This window comes from Aedes albopictus, chromosome 2, assembly GCF_035046485.1.
Source record: "Aedes albopictus strain Foshan chromosome 2, AalbF5, whole genome shotgun sequence".
In the NCBI taxonomy this organism is placed as follows: Eukaryota; Metazoa; Arthropoda; class Insecta; order Diptera; family Culicidae; genus Aedes; species Aedes albopictus.
Window position 1 is genome coordinate 96295442 of NC_085137.1, and position 19327 is coordinate 96314768.

Genomic DNA, 19327 nt, shown 5'->3' on the forward strand with positions numbered 1-19327 from the left:
CCCAGTTGAATCAATCTCATGACCAGAGGCGTATGCGTTTGATTCATCCAAAGACATGTTGGAAAAATGTAAGAGTCCCAAACGAGAGGATTCATCAGTTGTATAATAGCCACGTCATTAGACTTGTCCGTTGCATTGTAGTTTTTATGTTGAACTTTCGCTCGTATTGGTACTATTGTATTGTTGACTGAGAGACGTACAACAAGTGGCAATTTACCGTCGAAGCAACTGGCCGAAGTTAGAATAAGCTGTGTAGTGATTATAGATCCCACGCAACGAAAATCGTACCTATCCTTAGCGTCGAATCCGATTTGAACCTGAAATTGAAGTATGCTGCAATGAGTGTGTCTCTTAGCTACTACTCAAATCTTACCAGTGATCCATTATCAGTAAGTGGTTTCAAATCACGTTGCACAGTTGGACACCGTTCGAGTTCAGTCCTACCGTTTTGAGCATTTTGGCCATCGATTACCGGAGTAGGGCAACAGATTACATTGCTGGTGGAACAGAACGTCGCTCCTCCTCGGGGCACCACATGTTTCCAGTAGTCTGAGCATTCCTCAATTTTGACACATTTTCCTGGTGCATTGGAGTTAGTCTCGCATTGATCATCCTCATGCAAATCAGTGTCCAAAAATTGTACATTGTTACCGGAATTTCGCTCTTTTGGTAACAGAATTGATTGCAACCATTCTGCATGACTCGCCAGGCGAGTTGCGATCATATGCTCTCCGGCGCCACAATCTCGTCCAAACTGGGACAAGCCCAGGGTAAATGAGTAATCTCGCTCTACTCTCCACATTCCTCTTTTTATACCAGCCCCAACTACCAGGTTGCACATTTCCGGCAAAATGTAGAAGTCATATCCGGAGCAAATTAGCTCCTCTGTGATTCCTTTTGCAACTTTGGATTGTTCACGATCGCCAACCATGCAGCTGGTACTATTTCTTATAACGCTATTTACTCTAATGTATCCGTAGGTGGGATCTGTAAGCGAAAGGATTTCAATATATGTTCAATACAGTGCTGTAAGTGGTAAACATTTCACCTAACTTTAACATTTGAATACACAAGTGACCCGATTTTGTCAGCCCCTTTTCGGAACACATTTTTGCTCTCCTCGAAAACCTAAACAAATGTTCAAACTTTTTATCTCTCTATGTTCTGCTCTTTAGCTGTAGTTTGATGATAAACATGGATGAATTGGTTAAAATTTGACCGCAAGATAACGAGAGCAAAAAGATTGTCGTAATATGGGGCTGACAAAATCGGGTCCTTACTGTACTGCCCCCACTCGCAAAATAGTCCCATATGAATAGGAAACCCAGCAAAGATGGGACTGTTATGCGAGTGGCGGCAGTGTATTACATCACACTTACTGTATACATCAGTCTGTCATACCTCAAATGCGGTATTTCTCAACTAAAGCTGATCTTATGGATGTCTGAAAATTTGAATGGTAATTGCCTTGCCTCTAGACAATTTAGGGTGTGAACAAATATTAGTGACATTCCTCTTAGGTGTCCTTCCCCTGGTGTCGATGACAACAAGCATCATGACGAGGTGGGATTTGTGATGCTACCTCATTGACGGAGCAAGTCGTCTGCATCGCGAGGTCCCATATCATGCCAAGTGATTCTACTGTACATAGTTTGCTTACGGATTTTTCCGGTGCGTTACGGAATATACACAGACATCAAGTGTTGACACATATCAAAATAAAATTTCCCAAATTAATAAACAACTCAAAAAGTATTGCCAAATAGGTGCTGGCGTAAAAAGCTGGATAGCTCAAAGTTGTGACACTGCCTAAAATCTGTCACAGACACCACAGATACCAAGACCAATTTTAGGTCTCCATGCAATTTTGATAGTTCTGGCAGTCACGGAGTAGCACTATGATGTATTCACTAAAACGATTACGCTCAGCAATACGAACAACTTACCTAATTCAAAATCACCATCGGGATACACAGCTTGAACTAGATCCCTTCGACCGGTACCCAGGACCGAAGCATCACGAAACGGCCACTTTTGTTCTATCCAGATGCAGGTAGGTGAAATTCGGTTCGCGAAGTCCAACAATGAACTCAATTTCAAAATCGCAATATTATTATAACTTGATCCTTTCCTGTAATGTGGGTGGATGTGCACCCTCGCAATGTTAACAGTCGCTGGCTCAACCAACTGATCCACCATAATTCTAGAAATAAAAAGACTACCCTGCTTAAACCATCCGCTCATCCAGCAAGTGTATCCTCTACCTACCCATCGGATTCTGCGCAATCTGCCACAGTCAGCACCGTATCTTCATCAACAATCACACCGTAGCAATTATTACGTCCACTCCCTTTGGACCATCCGAGTTTCGCCAGTTCCCAGGGCGTTCCAAAGTTCCAATAAAACATGTAATTGAAGACGTTCAATTCAACCGATCCGCCGTCTTCCCGGTACCTGACAACGCCTTCGTAGAACTCACGATGCTGCACGTATCGGTGAGCACACGTTGTTGAGTTGTACGTGGTTTCTGCAAAGTCAATAAAATACTCATTTTGGATAATCTGATCTGAACGTACTGTGGACGTTATTCGGACGTATTACCATCTACTGCTGCTCCACGCTGACGCATGGTGTCTACGATCCATTGGTGGTAGCTAGCTACTCGAGTGTAGACGCCAGGAGTTGACGTTCCGCAGATTAACCCAAACGAGGTAACACCAATGATGAACGGTGTCTGACGCATATTGTGCACCAGCTTAACTTGCAAAGGTCCACCGGAATCACCCTAGGCAAAAGAATTGTTTGATTGTCCTTATCATTTAACTGATAAACTGTAGATTCAAGTTCTAATATAGATTTAGAAAGTTCAATTTTAATGCAATGTTCTGCTTTTCATATATAGTACTTTTAGGCAAACTTTGAAGGACTTATTCTGATTCCTGTAAGGCTTAAGCACGATTCAGAGCTGAACCTTACCTCACATGTATCGGCTATAGGATGAAACGCACAAATATGATGATCTGCCAAACCTCGACTTAGCTTTCTGGTAGTGCCCTTATTATAGACTTTACCACATTCTTCGAGTGAAATTGGATCAAGCTCCATCTTCAACAAAACCGGCGATTGTTCTCCAACTGCAAATCGAACATACGTTTTTCATAGGAAAATCCACAACATTCGTTAATCAACTCACCGAATCCTACATTACCCCATCCAGTGGCATGAATCCGTTTGAACCTCACCTCATCATCTAGCCATAAACAGGCAGGAAGCACCGCTTTATTTATTCTGGAACATAGGGAAAATGGTTACATATTGATAAATCGAATGCACATCCAACTCACGTGACGTTCTTTTCCAGCCGTATCAATGCCACATCGTGGTAGTGACCGGAGAATCTATGACTCGGATGTCGAATAATTTCCGCTATTTTCAACTGTTGTGCAAACTCGTCACCAACCGGTGAAAAAATATCCAAATGTCCAAATCTGACCACATCCGGTGGAGTATTTCTATGAAACAGCAAGCATTCAACTAATGAAAATGGTAAACTGTAATATCTTGAACCGATCAGAAACTTACTTTGAATCCACAACGCAATGGGCCGCCGTTAGGACAAAGTTGTCCCAAATCAGAGATCCACCACATTGCCATCGGATTTTGCCATCCTCCGGCTGGATCCACCCAATGGCACCCATATGGGCATACTCAAACTGGGTCGCGGTAAGCCCGCCGATTCCACCCCCTCCACCTAGGTTAAACTGGTAGAACCGTAGGTGGCAGTCTTTAACGGGATGAAAAAAATGGTTATGCAGGTACAGGGGATGGCCAAAAAGTTTGGGATAGGCACCTTTTTTTATCTACAATACAATACAATAAATCTACAATACAATAAAGTTCAAAACGCTGTAACTTTTCATAGAGTGCATCAAAAATTCTCAAATTTTGACTGTTTTTAACCTACTATACTGCCGTGAATCGCAAGTCAGTCCCATATGTAAAAAGTAAGCATTGAGAAAATGGACTCTGAAGTTTTCAAATTCGACTTCTATGTGGAACCTTGTGATCACCATGAAACTTTCACAAACTGTTTCAAATGTGAAAACGTTACTGAGAAAAATATAAAACTAAATAAAACAGTGTTCGGTTTTGTACTGCAGGGTACACAAGCTGATAATGGGACTGACTTGCGATTACTTTTCATTATGGGACAATCTGACTTGGTATTGTTTTTCGTTTTTACTGAACAAACTATATATTTTTATTCATGCAGCTGAAAGATCATCCGAAGAAAGATCAAAAACTGCCATTAACTCAATTTTGCCCAAAATGCAGATGGGACTGACTTGCGATTCACGGCAGTATATGTGAATCATTGGTACAATTTTGAGCTCGATTGGTTAACCTTTCGCGAAGCTGGAATCGTTCTCGTAAAACACTATTTTTTAGACAGCTTATTTTTGAACTGTCATATCTCGGAAACCAATGAACCGAATTTAATGAACTTGTTCCCGAAGGGAAACCAAAATTTTTAGAGCGGCTCAGATTTTGTAGCAACGCTTAAAACTGCAATTTATTTAATCATTTAATTAACATTCTTAATCTATTCTTGTACAAATACTCACAAGAAGTGGTTTCCAATTCTATCTTGGGATGATAATGGGTGCAGTTACCCTAACTTGATTGAGTGTGAATCTGTAGTACGGTAGATAGTAAATGATAAAAAAAACACTCAAACCGTTTCTGCTACTATCTACGTGTAATTACTTACAGCGAATGTCGCCGGAATGTGGACACCTTTCCTATTCCTATTACCGGTGATTCCCAGGTATCTGTCACGGATCGGATTGGCCACAGCTACGAAATAATCTTGGTAAGTATTCACACAAACATTTCACGGTCAACACTAATTCATTTCTTTTCATGTTCTTACCGTATTGCTAATAATTACAACCGATTTTTGGAAGTGTTCTCGCCCCGAATTCACTACAATTTCAATAAAATAACGCGCCTTTGCAAAACTCAACTAATTTGCCTTATCTATTTACTGCAATGGCGAAATATCTGCCTACCGTCATAATCATCGTCATTCCCATCATCATCATATGGTTTTTATTTACCTTCTCGCTCATTGCCTATCACACTACTACTACCACCACACGCAAGCTGTCATGCTGCGGTGGTTATGTTTCGGCTAGACCGGTACATGTTTTAGACCGGTCCAGGAAACTACAAAAACTTATATCCCTGCGGCGTTGTAACACCCCAGCCCGTAACATCCGGCATTCCCGGATTTACCTTACCTCCAATGCCGCTAAATTTATCACGCCTCGTCGCTGTACCTTACCGTCGGCGGTCCTAACGTCTACCTGTCGGACTCGGCCATCCGAGCCCTGGATGACTGCCTCGATGACGCCGCGTCTCCAGCACTTCCGGTTTTTGCCGTCGACTACGAAGACCAAGTCGTCCTCTTGGAGCGGCTGTCGATCGTCGAACCATTTCGACCGTCGGTTGATCGTAGGAAGGTACTCCCTGCTCCACCGTTCCCACATGCGGTCCGCAAGAAATTGGGAACGCTTGTACAAGTTCCGCAGAGCTTCTGCGGGTGTAGATGATTCCTCCACCTTCACGTCCGCACCAGACACCGTTCCTCGTAGGAAATGGTTCGGCGTCAGTGCTTCCGTTTCGGTCGAGTCCTGCGGCAAATAGGTTAGTGGCCGCGTGTTGATCATGTCGGCCGCCTCCGCCAGTGTTGGCCAGGATCTCGTCCGTCAGCCTTCGTCCATCGTCGAGTGCGCGCATGGCTTCCTTCACCGACCGTACCATCCGCTCCCAGACGCCACCCATGTGCGGCGTTGCGGGCGGAATGAAGTGCCAGGCGGTTGATGAACTGTTAACACCCTCCGCGCATGCTTTATTGATTTTCTCCATCTCGTTACTTGCTCCCCGAAAGCAAGTGGCATTATCGGAGAAGATATTGTTCGGTTTGCCGAATTTGCTACAGAACCGAGCGATGGCCATCCGACACGACTCCGTCGTGAGACTATGGACGACCTCAAGGTGCACCGCCCGTACGGCCATGCAGGTGAAGACTGCCACCCATCGCTTCTCCTTTCGCCGACCGACCGCAACTTCTACCGGACCTAGGTAGTCAAGGCCCACGGAGCTGAATGGCCGAAGGTGGGACGTTACTCGTTCCACTGGAAGTGGAGCCATCCTCGGAGAAAGCGGCCGGCACTTGTTCACCTTGCACCAGACGCACTTGCTCACAACCTGCTGTATCGCCGGTCGCATTTTCGGTATCTGGAACCGCTGCCGTATCTCGTTGAACACGGTCTCCGAATTGGCATGTCCGAACTGCTCGTGATAGTACTGGATCAGCTTTTGCGTTACTTCATGGGACCGGGACAGGATTATAGGATGCCTTTTGTCAAAAGAGCTCTCATCCGCGTTCGCGAGCCGCCCGTCCATCCGCAGCACACCTTCATCGTCCAGCACCGGCGAACTCTTGAAGATCGGACTGCATTTCTTGACTACCGATATTGGGCCGCCCGGCTGGCGCTCCAGATTGTTTGTGAGCGCACTCATTTCGTCCGGGAAACTGTCCCACTGTGCTTGACGCCATAGGATTGTCTCCGCCCGTCGAAGCTCTTCTTGGCCCAGTGGGGCATTCACCGATGGATAGTTGGCCGTAACGTGTTGGTTTAGCTGCCGCTGTTTTGCCGTAGCCCACGTGGTCACTATCGGCTCTCCTCTACATTTTCGCCGGCAGTTGTCGATGAAGCGCACCACACTCGCTGTCACCCTCAGCAACTTCGTCCAACGGGAAATCGGGTTGACGTCGATCGCTCCGTGGAACAACACGATACCTCTGGCTTCCTCGTCCGTCTCCTCAATGGACGCTTCTTGGGTTGGCCACTGCTCTTGCGGCCGGTACAGGAACGCTGGTCCGTTGAACCATTCTCCGTCGCTCTGCAACGGCGGACCTTGTCCCCACTTCGTCAGCACGTCGGCGATATTTAGTTTGGTCGGAATCCATCGCCAGTCCGCTACCCTCGTCAACTCTTGTATCTCGCCGACCCGGAAGGCGACGAATTGCTTGTACCGATGTTGATCGGCATTGATCCAACTGCATACGGTGCGCGAGTCTGTCCAGAAAACGGTGCGGTTGATTTGATAGGAGTGCGTGTCCAGAACGGCTTGGTTCATCCTGGCCCCCATCACCGCGCCCATCAACTCCAGACGGGGAATCGATTGCCGTTTGACCGGTGCCACTTTAGCCCTGGACATCATCAGGCTGCAGTAGACGTTCCCGTCGATGACTGCTCGCAGATATGCTACGCAGCCGTATCCGTGTTCGCTGGCATCGGTGAAGATGTGGAGTTCCAACGAATTGACTTCGATGGATCTAGCGTCGCCAAGATAGCAACGTGGAATCCGGATAGCTTCGACCTCCGGTAACAAACTCGTCCACCGCTTCCACAGCTCCCAGGAATTGGGATCGATTTCCTCGTCCCAGTCGCACTTGGACCGCCACAGATGCTGGATGATGATCTTGCCGTGGATGGTGAACGGCGACAGCAATCCGAGCGGATCGAAGAATCCCATCACACAACTGGCGACTAGTCTTTTCGTTGGTCGCTTTCCCTCGTACAGGTACGGCATCAACCCCTCGCGGTGCGTCATAGAAAACGAAAACTGGTCCGTGTTCGGATCCCAGATCACTCCCAAGACTCTCTCATTGGCCGTCTGCTTGCCTCGGCTGAAATGCACCGGCGTCGCCGGCTTCTCCTCTCCTAGACTACGCAGGACTATTGGCGAGTTGGAAACCCAGTTGCGAATTTCGAATCCGCCCTGTTTGTGGACGAACCGGACTTCCTGCGCCAGCTTCACTGCTTCTTCTTCGGTGTCGACGCTGTCGAAGTAGTCATCGACGTAATGCCGACGTATTATGGCAACCGACGCTTCAGGATACTGAGCGGCGAACTCTTCGGCGTTCCGGTTCTTAACGTATTGAGCCGAGCAGGGGGAGCTCGTCGACCCAAATGTCGCCACATCCATGACGTAGATTTGTGGCGGTTCTTCCGGATCTTTTCGGAAGACGAAACGTTGTTTCTGCTTGTCCTCGGAGCGAATCTGCAGCTGGTGGAACATCTCTTTCAAGTCTCCACCGAAGGCAATCCGCCATTCGCGAAAACCGCAGAGCACTTTGATGAGTGGAACGAGCATGTCCGGTCCTGACAGCAGCTGTGAGTTTAGGGATACTCCTTGCACGGCCGCCGCCGCGTCCCAGACGAATCTTCTCGGGCTTCTTGGGATTTTGAACGACGTTGATCGGCAGGTTTGGTCGGCAGGAGTACCGGCCAGTTTTTCGGCGGTAGCGAGATGTGCGTACCCCTTCTGCTGGTACTCGTCGATCTGCTTGCAGACGTTCTCCTTCAGCTTCGGATTCTTGTCGAGTCGCTTCTCCAACTGCTTCATTCTGCGCACCGCCATCGGGTAGCTGTCCGGGAATCGTGGATCGTCCGTTTTCCACAGCAGTCCGGTTTCGAAACGGTCACCGGCGCGTTTGGTGGTTCGCTCCAGTATTTCCCGGGCGCGTTTCTCCTCTGCTGTTTCCTGCGGGATTGCCACCACTGACTCTTCCTGCGCGTAATGACTTTTTAGCAGCTCGTGCAGGTCCTCGTTGGTAATCTGCTGGTGGTAGCCGAGATAATTACCGGCCGCCGACGAGGTTGTTTGCCGCGGACCATACACCGTCCATCCCAACTTAGTTCGAACCGCAATCGGTTCCATGGGCGTACCCACTTTCGCTTCTATCGGCGCGAACGAGTGGATGTTGTTCGCTCCAATCAGCAACTGCGGCTGTCCGTCGTACGACTCGATGGGCAGCCCTCGCATATGTTCGTGCTGTGCGGCAAGCTCCTGCGAATCCAACTTTTGGTGCGGCAGCATCAACTTTCCCACAGTGTGCACCGTGTGCAATCGCATCTTGCCGGCGGCTGCGCCTGTTCCCGACGCCCACAGGCTCAATCTTCGGGAATCCTCCACCCTCGACATGTTTCCCGTCCACCGGATGGTCAATCGCTCTTGTACTCCGACCGCGCCCAGACGGTCGGCGAGCTTTTTCTCCACCAGCGTGACGGAAGCACCTTCGTCCAGGAACGCCAACACTGACACCGTTTTTCCACCGTAGTGCAGCTGCACCGGAACGATCCGGAACAATACCGTGCAGTTTGTCCGGATGTGTGCACTCAGCCCGACCGTGTTTCCGACCGGATGCATCAGCGGATTGTGGAAGTCTCGACAGTCACCGATGTTGCAGCGAATTTTGAATTTGCACTGCCCTCCATGTTCATTCAGACACACGTGGCACAGCTTCTCCGGGTTCACCAGCCTCAGCCGATCCGCATACCGCAGTTTCTTAAACTCGCCGCAGTGTCGCAGCCGATGATCCGTCCTCCTACATTGTTTGCAGGGCTTCAAAACCTTTTCCTCGCCGGCGTTGGCGGCCGATCCGCTGGCTTCGCTGTGGCTGTATAGTCCACCTTTCTCCTTCGGCATCTTTTTTCTGGATGGTGGAATTCCTTTGGACGGCGGAGAGGGCACGAACTCGACATCCACGTTGGCTTCGCAGGCGTCTGCGACGATGTCCATTAAGAAATCCGTCAGCGTTCGCAAGGTTGTTTCCCCGTGGCCCCTCCGGTAATGGACCCATTCCCGCTTCTCGCGATCTGGTAGCTTGGCGACCAGGCTTTTGATCAACAGCGGGTTAACAAGGTGCTGCTTCAGATCCGCAGCCTCCAGATGGCCACATGCTTTGGAGCAGTTGTTCCGGGCGGCCGAAGTGCCGGCGCAGCTTCTCGATGACCTGCGGGATGGATTCGGGAAGCAGTAATTGCCCAGACACCAGTTCCAGAGCGTCACCTTCCAGCGCTTCCTGAAGTCGCATCAGATTCTCGTGGTTTATGTAACCACAGGCCTCATTGGACGCTTTGTAGGCCGCGAAAAACAACGGCCACTGCGCTGGTTTGCCGAAGAATTTTGGAAGTTTATATGTTAACCCCTTCCTCGCGGCCAGCTGGGCCTTCGTCGGTCCGGTCTGCTGCTGCCCCAGCCCGTCTTGGCTGACACTTCCCACTTTCTTGTACGTCTTCAGTTTCGCCTTGCGCTCCATCGACGAGTCCGAACTCTGGCTCTGCAGATCCGAATCACCGGAATCGTCGTCCTCCTCATCCTCTTCGGAGCTTTCGTAGCTTTGCGCTAGCTTCCTCACGTTCGCCTTGCTCAGCTTCAACACATTTTGGTCGACTTTGCCGGAATGGCCCGCTTTTGAAGCACCCGCGACTACTTTCGGCTCCGGTTTGGATTTTTGAGCCGACAGTTCCGCCAACTCCTTATCCATGGCTGCCATCTGCAGCTCGAACGAGTCTTGGTCTGCCTTCATCTGCCGAATCTGTTCCTTCTTCTTCTGGAGCATTTCCGCTTGCCAAGCTCTTTGCTCCTCTTGTTCCTCAGCGCCTTCCTTCCTTCTGGTGGTACTCCTGGGCCTTCTCCTGGCAGGCCTTGTTTTGGCAGTACCGCTTCTTCGGCAGTTTGCCCTCCTCAATGCCCACGCAACGGATGTGGAACCATCCCGCGCATCCGTCACAGCCGACCATCACTTCGTCGCGCGTAGACGGGCCACAGATGGCGCACGGAGTCGCCGTCAGGTCCATGATGGTTTGATCGTGGGTGGATTCTGCATCGGAAGCCATCTTGCTGCAGGTTTTCACTCCTCACTTGACACTTTTCACTACGCGGGAATCACTTCGCGGGTGTCACTTCTTTTTTAAGAATGTTCCCGAAGGGAAACCAAAATTATTAGAGCGGCTCAGATTTTGTAGCAACGCTTAAAACTGCAATTTATTTAATCATTTAATTAACATTCTTAATCTATTCTAGTACAAATACTCACAAGAAGTGGTTTCCAATTCTATCTTGGGATGATAATGGGTGCAGTTACCCTAACTTGATTGAGTGTGAATCTGTAGTACGGTAGATAGTAAATGATAAAAAAAAAAACACTCAAACCGTTTCTGCTACTATCTACGTGTAATTACTTACAGCGAATGTCGCCGGAATGTGGACACCTTTCCTATTCCTATTACCGGTGATTCCCAGGTATCTGTCACGGATCGGATTGGCCACAGCTACGAAATAATCTTGGTAAGTATTCACACAAACATTTCACGGTCAACACTAATTCATTTCTTTTCATGTTCTTACCGTATTGCTAATAATTACAACCGATTTTTGGAAGTGTTCTCGCCCCGAATTCACTACAATTTCAATAAAATAACGCGCCTTTGCAAAACTCAACTAATTTGCCTTATCTATTTACTGCAATGGCGAAATATCTGCCTACCGTCATAATCATCGTCATTCCCATCATCATCATATGGTTTTTATTTACCTTCTCGCTCATTGCCTCCCAGCACGGAGGAAGTTAGGCGTTCGACAATGTTAGGCATTTGTTAGTTATGTTGCTCATCGAAAATTTTTGGAGACCCAGCACGGAGGAAGTTAGGCGTTCGACACTGTTAGGCATTTGTTAGGTATGTTGCTCATCGAAAAATTTCGGAAAGCATAAATCATAACACCGAATTTATGCTGAGTGTTCGATTTTTTCGCGCATCGTTGACAGTTGCCGAAAAGGCAGTCAAAAAAGCAACAAAGCATCAGTTGGAAACAAAAATCGGGTCCGTCGGTCGAGAAAATAAAAAGAGTTGCGCGTCCGGTTTGTTCTTGTTGTTTGTGTCGGTGGCGTCATTATAGGTACAACCCGCCGAAACCGCATTTCCCGTGTACTTCCGGCAGTTGGAGACTGGAGGAGCGCTGTTTGGAAGATGGAACCGATGAAGCAGAACCGATTCACGAACCCGGAGATTTTCGCGCGTTTCGACGCTGCAGTGATTACATTTGTATAAGTGTTTGCGCTTCTTCCGGAGGTGGAAACCGTGATTAATTGTGTAGTTGGGTTTTCAATAAGCCTAATGGTTAAGGACAGACTTGTTAGAATCCCAAAATGGCCGCCACAATGGCCGACTTTGGCACCTACTCATGATTTCGAGGGCACAAATCTCTTTGTAAACAAAACCAGCGCACCTGAGCTTTTTATTTTAAGCTAATTACAAGTGAGCAAGAACAGAATTATAAAATACATTGTTGTTTGAAGCTTGCTTCTTGAGATTTGTGCGTCTGAAGTTTTGATGCAATGTTGAAGCGGGATTTCAAGACGTTTGTCCTTAAGGCTACGGTTCGATCGGGAAAATTTTCTCAAATCCATGGGGATAGTGTATCATTGTGCTGGCCTTGGCCTCACAATATAGAAATTCATGCAATGGGAGGCAAAGAAAGCCCTTCAATTAAAAATTGTGGAAGTGCTCAAAGAAAAAAAAAGAAGAAGAAGGAAAAATAAATATGAGTAGTGAAATGGTGCGATAATGATGTTATCTATTGAGTGAAAATGGCTGTAGAGAGTGTCTTTATGTAAAAATCAAATACACCAAATATATATTGAAATAGCACTGATGCTGTAAGACCGACAGCCGACAGCACAGAACCACGAAGAGGTCAGCGACTACATTCAGCCTGCAGTTAAAGGACCTAAGGGCACTCAACATCCACGGAGACAGAAACCAATTGCGATCCCAGTGGATGAAGAAGCAATCATCACTTAGCGTGGGTTCATCCGTGCAACGTATAGTCCAACAAGTAAGAAGTAAGTAAATTTTCATCTCTTTTTACGGAACTCTTTGGTGCAATTCTGCATGCGTTAAGAGGATTTTTTTTAATTGTACTTGTGTTAAGAAATGGTTACCACCAAATCATAATTCTTATGGATCTCCTTGGAGCGATTATGATAGCTATATTTAAAACTTGTTTAAAATTTTGACATGTGTTGAATTTGAATTGTGATAAGAATTAGAGCCTTTCGATCATCATTCATTTGAAACTTCCTGGAGAAATCTTGACTTAGTATTGATTGATTCATATCGCAAGATCACAATTCTAATGGATCTCTTCTGTTCATTTTGTTTAACAATATTTGTTAAGTTTGAATTGTTATCTTTTGATCGTAATTTTTATGCAAAACCTTGAAGCAATTCTGGTTAATTTATTGAAATTATTTCTATAATTTATTGATGTTAAGAATTATTGTCGTAAGATCTCAGTTCTTAGGAAACTCCTTGGTGTGATTCTGATAAATTTAAGTAAATTATTTTGAGATTTTATTTATGTTTAGAATTGTTGTCGCAAGATCACAGTTCTTAGGAAATTCCTTGGTGTGATTCTGATAAGTTTAATTAAATTATTTTGAGATTTTATTTATGTTAAGAATTATTGTCGTAAGATCTCAGTTCTTAGGATACTCCTTGGGGTGATTCTGATAAATTATTTAAATTATTTTGAGATTTTATTTATGTTAAGAATTGTTGTCGTAAGATCAGTTCTTAGGAAACTTCTTGGTGTGATTCTGATAAATTGTTTAAATTATTTTGAGATTTTATTTATGTTAATAATTGTTGTCGTGTGATCACAGTTCTTACGAAACTCCTTAGTGTGATTCTGATAAATTTATTTAAATTATTTTGAGATTTTATTTATGTTAAGAATTGTTGTCGCAAGATCACAGTTCTTAGGAAATTCCTTGGTGTGATTCTAAAAAAAAATATTTAAATTATTTTGAGATTTTATTTATGTTAAGAATTGTCGCAAGAACTTAGTTCTTAGGAAACTCCTTTGTGTGATTCTGATAAAATTTATTTAAATTATTTTGAGATTTTATTCACGTTAAGAATTGTTGTCGTAAGATCACAGTTCTTAGGAAACTCTTTGGTGTGATTCTGATAAATTTAATTAAATTATTTTGAGATTTTATTTATGTTAAGAATTGTTGTCGCAAGATCACAGTTCTTAGGAAATTCCTTGGTGTGATTCTGATAAATTTAATTAAATTATTTTGAGATTTTATTTATGTTAAGAATTATTGTCGTAAGATCTCAGTTCATAGGAAACTCCTTGGTGTGATTCTGATAAATTATTTAAATTATTTTGAGATTTTATTTATGTTAAGAATTATTGTCGTAAGATCACAGTTCTTAGGAAACTCCTTGGTGTGATTCTGATAAAATTTATTTAAATTATTTTGAGATTTTATTTATGTTAAGAATTGTTGTCGCAAGATCACAGTTCTTAGGAAATTCCTTGGTGTGATTCTGATAAATTTAATTAAATTATTTTGAGATTTTATTTATGTTAAGAATTATTGTCGTAAGATCTCAGTTCTTAGGGAACTCCTTGGTGTGATTCTGATAAATTATTTAAATTATTTTGAGATTTTATTTATGTTAAGAATTGTTGTCGTAACATCAGATCTTAGGAAACTTCTTGGTGTGATTCTGATAAATTAAATTAAATTATTTTGAGATTTTATTTATGTTAAGAATTGTTGTCGTGTGATCACAGTTCTTAGGAAACTCCTTGGTGTGATTCTGATAAATTATTTAAATTATTTTGAGATATTATTTATGTCAAGAATTGTTGTCGTAAGATCACAGTTCTTAGGAAACTCCTTGGGGTGATTCTGATAAATTATTTAAATTATTTTGAGATTTTATTTATGTTAAGAATTATTGTCGTAAGATCACAGTTCTTAGGAAACTCCTTGGTGTGATTCTGATAAAATTTATTTAAATTATTTTGAGATTTTATTTATGTTAAGAATTGTTGTCGCAAGAACGCAGTTCTTAGGAACCTCCTTGGTGTGGTTAAAATAAATTTATTTAAATAATTTTGAGATTTTATTTATGTTAAGAATTGTTGTCGTGAGATCACAGCTCTTAGGACACTCCTTGATGTGATTTTGATAAATTATTTAAATTATTTTGAGTTTTTATTCACGATAAGAATTGTTGTCGTAAGATCACAGTTCTCAAGAAACTCCTTGGTGTGGTTATAATTAACTAATTTAAATTAAGATCGCAGTTCTAAGGGAACTCCTTCGAGCAATTTTGATTAATTTATTGAAATTATTTTTGAAATTTATTTATGTTAAGAATTATTGTCGTAAGATCTCAGTTCTTAGGAAACTCCTTGGTGTGATTCTGATAAATTATTTAAATTATTTTGAGATTTTATTTATGTTAAGAATTATTGTCGCAAGAACACAGTTCTTAGGAAACTCCTTGGTGTGATTCTGATAAAATTTATTTAAATTATTTTGAGATTTTATTTATGTTAAGAATTATTGTCGTAAGATCACAGTTCTTTGGAAACTCCTTGGTGTGATTCTGAAAAAAAATATATAAATTATTTTGAGATTTTATTTATGTTAAGAATTGTTGTCGCAAGAACACTGTTCTTAGGAAACTCCTTGGTGTGATTCTGATAAAATTTATTTAAATTATTTTGAGATTATATTTATGTTAAGAATTATTGTCGTAAGATCACAGTTCTTAAGAAACTCCTTGGTGTGAATCTGATAAAATTTATTTAAATTATTTTGAGATTTTATTCACGTTAAGAATTGTTGTCGTAAGATCACAGTTCTTAGGAAACTCTTTGGTGTGATTCTGATAAATTTAATTAAATTATTTTGAGATTTTATTTATGTTAAGAATTGTTGTCGCAAGATCACAGTTCTTAGAAAATTCCTTGGTGTGATTCTGATAAATTTAATTAAATTATTTTGAGATTTTATTTATGTTAAGAATTATTGTCGTAAGATCTCAGTTCTTAGGAAACTCCTTGGTGTGATTCTGATAAATTATTTAAATTATTTTGAAATTTTATTTATGTTAAGAATTGTTGTCGTAAGATCACAGTTCTTAGGAAACTCCTTGGGGTGATTCTGATAAATTATTTTGAGATTTTATTTATGTTAAGAATTATTGTCGTAAGATCTCAGTTCTTAGGAAACTCTTTGGTGTGATTCTGATAAATTTAATTAAATTATTTTGAGATTTTATTTATGTTAAGAATTGTTGTCGTAAGATCACAGTTCTTAGGAAACTCCTTGGGGTGATTCTGATAAATTATTTTGAGATTTTATTTATGTTAAGAATTATTGTCGTAAGATCTCAGTTCTTAGGAAACTCCTTGGTGTGATTCTGATAAATTATTTAAATTATTTTGAAATTTTATTTATGTTAAGAATTGTTGTCGTAAGATCACAGTTCTTAGGAAACTCCTTGGGGTGATTCTGATAAATTATTTTGAGATTTTATTTATGTTAAGAATTATTGTCGTAAGATCTCAGTTCTTAGGAAACTCTTTGGTGTGATTCTGATAAATTTAATTAAATTATTTTGAGATTTTATTTATGTTAAGAATTGTTGTCGCAAGATCACAGTTCTTAGAAAATTCCTTGGTGTGATTCTGATAAATTTAATTAAATTATTTTGAGATTTTATTTATGTTAAGAATTATTGTCGTAAGATCTCAGTTCTTAGGAAACTCCTCGGTGTGATTCTGATAAATTATTTAAATTATTTTGAGATTTTATTTATGTTAAGAATTGTTGTCGCAAGAACACAGTTCTTAGGAACCTCCTTGGTGTGATTAAAATAAATTTATTTAAATAATTTTGAGATTTTATTTATGTTAAGAATTGTTGTCGTGAGATCACAGCTCTTAGGACACTCCTTGATGTGATTCTGATAAATTATTTAAATTATTTTGAGTTTTTCTTCACGATAAGAATTGTTGTAAGATCACAGTTCTTTGGAAACTCCTTGGTGTGATTCTGATAAATTTATTTAAATAATTTTGAGATTTTATTTATGATAAGAATTATTTTTGTAAGATCACAGTTCTAAGGAAACTCCTTGGTGTGATTCTGATAAATTTATTAAAATATTTTTGAGATTTTATTCACGTTAAGAATTGTTGTCGTAAGATCACAATTCTTAGGCAACTCCTTGGTGTGATTATAATAAATTTATTTAAATAATTTTGAGATTTTATTTATGTTAAGAATTGTTGTCGTGAGATCACAGTTCTTAGGACACTCCTTGATGTGATTCTGATAAATTATTTAAATTATTTTGAGTTTTTATTCACGATAAGAATTGTTGTAAGATCACAATTCTTTGGAAACTCCTTGGTGTGATTATAATAAATTTATTTAAATTATTTTGAGATTTTATTTATGTTAAGAATTGTTGTCGTAAGATCACAGTTCTTGAGAAACTCCTTGATGAGATTCTGAGAAATTAATTTAAATTATTTTGTGATTTTATTCACGTTAAGAATTGTTGTCGTAAGATCACAGTTCTTTGGAAACTCCTTGGTGTGATTATAATCACAGTCGAATTTCGCATACGACATTGCAGCGGATAACGTAAACAAGTTCCCTTGAATTCATTACAAGGTCGGCTGTTGTGGTTAAATAATTTTTTTTTTAATTTAACTTTTGTTAGGTTTTTTAAAATTGAGTGTTATAAGCTCACAGATTCTATGGAACTCCTTGGAGCAATTTTGATTCCTCTTAAAAATTATTTCATGAATTATACTTATGATAATAGATGATGTCGCAAGATGACAATTATCATAGAACTTCTTGGACCAATTATGTTTTTAGGGGTATCCAAATTATTTCATAATAGGAATCTCCGTCCAAAAATTATTACAAATTCAAAATTTCATCGTTTTTAGTGCCCGGGAATGCATTTAAAGTTTGTATGGGGAAATATTTTTGTTCGGGGCGAAATGTTATTCTATCCATTGAACTGTTATTCTATTCACGAAAATATAAACTGTTTGTTTATTGAACCTTCAAAACTAAGGAATTGTAACGCAATAAAATCCTGTTATGCTCAGAAAAAAGAGCTCTTTCGATTTTTTTTTATTCACTGAACAACCTAATTCTGATAAATGTATTAATAACTTTGCATCTGTGTCGTCATAGATTATAATTCTTATGAAACGCCTGGGCGCAATGCTGAATAATGTATTCAAATTTTACTCGTATTAAGGATCGATATCCCAAGAACACCATTCTCATAAAATTCCTTGAAGTAATTCTGATGAACTTATTGAGCCTATTTGGGTTCTGATTAAATTATGTATTAAAAATATTTTTTTTTATATTTGAATTGATGTTGAACACGAAAAGAAATCCAATGATTTTATTTAGGTATGTGTCCAAACATATACTTTCTTCTAAGAGTTCATTCTGTTTCCCATTAAGAGATCTTATATTTATAATATACGAGATAATATACGACACATATAATTTCAATAAAAGTTATCAGTGAAATTGATTTATGAAATCATTCATTCAAAATCTAGAACCTTTCACACACACTTCAAATATAGAAAGGAATTTCAGCCACCAATGAACTTTGTTTTGATTCCAATAGCAAAATAGCTAAACACGTGAGCTTCCTTAAGACGAACAGGTAAGTAAATCTACTTCCGAATAACGTTTCTAGCTACTAATTAAAATATAATTTTATTATTATATATTCTTAGGTAGCGTCAGACCGTTACGAACTGGAATTCTCGTTGGCTACGAAGTAATTTCTCCAGGAAACCGTGGAGCTACTATGGGCCACGGAGGATTCATCCAAACCTCGATCCAAACATCTTAATGGAAAACTATATCGAAAAAGTAATTGATGGCTTTATGTGACCTTGCTGTATTGGAATACTTATGTTGCATTTTTCTACTTACTTACTTACTTGTTTTTCTATTAACATTTTTTTCAGGTGCTCCCGAAGAAAATCCAAGAATTGCCCAAATAACTCGACGATAATTTTGAGGAGAAAAATTCTGCTAGTCTGCCGACTAGCTCGAAACCGAAGGATTGGCGCAAATGTGTTTCCGAGTTTATTTCTTGTAGTTAAATTTAATTATGGTCTTGATAATGACAGTATACCAATAAACATATGTGTAATAAGTGATTTTAAATCTTTTTTGCATTCGAAAGTATTGATGTGGGCTGAGAAATCTAAAATATTCATAAAACATTTTTCATTATTCATATGGAGCTATGCTCTCAGAAAAATCTGCATAACTCTCAGATGAATTTCAGAATTAAACAAAAAAGTGTTAAACCATTCAAAAATTCTTGATGGAAACTGTAAAAACAATACAGAAAATGAACTAAAGAGGCATGAATGAAGAAATCTTTGGAGAATTTTTTGAAGAAATCTCTTGATGAATTTCCGAAAAATCTGAAAAGTAAATCCCGAAAGAAGCGCGATTTTGTAGGAAATTTTTCAAAGGAACTCATGGACGCCTTTTTTTTTTAATTTAAAAATAAATTCTCAAAGAAAA

General features: G+C 41.0%; 1 protein-coding gene and 2 long non-coding RNA genes across 3 annotated transcripts in view; all 3 read right to left on the bottom strand.

Annotated features, from left to right (window-relative positions):
• LOC109402118 (uncharacterized) overlaps positions 1-19327 on the bottom strand; it is a 35711-nt gene that overhangs the window by 460 nt on the left and 15924 nt on the right. Inside the window, exons 3-11 of the mRNA XM_029852667.2 lie at positions 3583-3784; positions 3345-3512; positions 3194-3288; positions 2977-3134; positions 2602-2785; positions 2269-2527; positions 1947-2203; positions 374-987; positions 2-317 (exon numbers count right to left, since the gene is read on the bottom strand). Of these exons, the coding sequence (XP_029708527.1) occupies positions 2-317; positions 374-987; positions 1947-2203; positions 2269-2527; positions 2602-2785; positions 2977-3134; positions 3194-3288; positions 3345-3512; positions 3583-3784 (2253 nt within the window). The remainder of the gene's footprint in view (position 1; positions 318-373; positions 988-1946; positions 2204-2268; positions 2528-2601; positions 2786-2976; positions 3135-3193; positions 3289-3344; positions 3513-3582; positions 3785-19327) is intronic.
• LOC115254976 (uncharacterized) lies at positions 4612-5118 on the bottom strand. Its single transcript, XR_003892070.2, has 3 exons — positions 4934-5118; positions 4772-4857; positions 4612-4695 (listed from the first exon to the last, which is right to left on the bottom strand). It is a non-coding gene; the product is annotated as an uncharacterized LOC115254976 (long non-coding RNA).
• On the bottom strand, positions 10605-11438 carry LOC115254975 (uncharacterized). The gene is made up of 3 exons (XR_003892069.2): positions 11269-11438; positions 11107-11192; positions 10605-11027 (listed from the first exon to the last, which is right to left on the bottom strand). It is a non-coding gene; the product is annotated as an uncharacterized LOC115254975 (long non-coding RNA).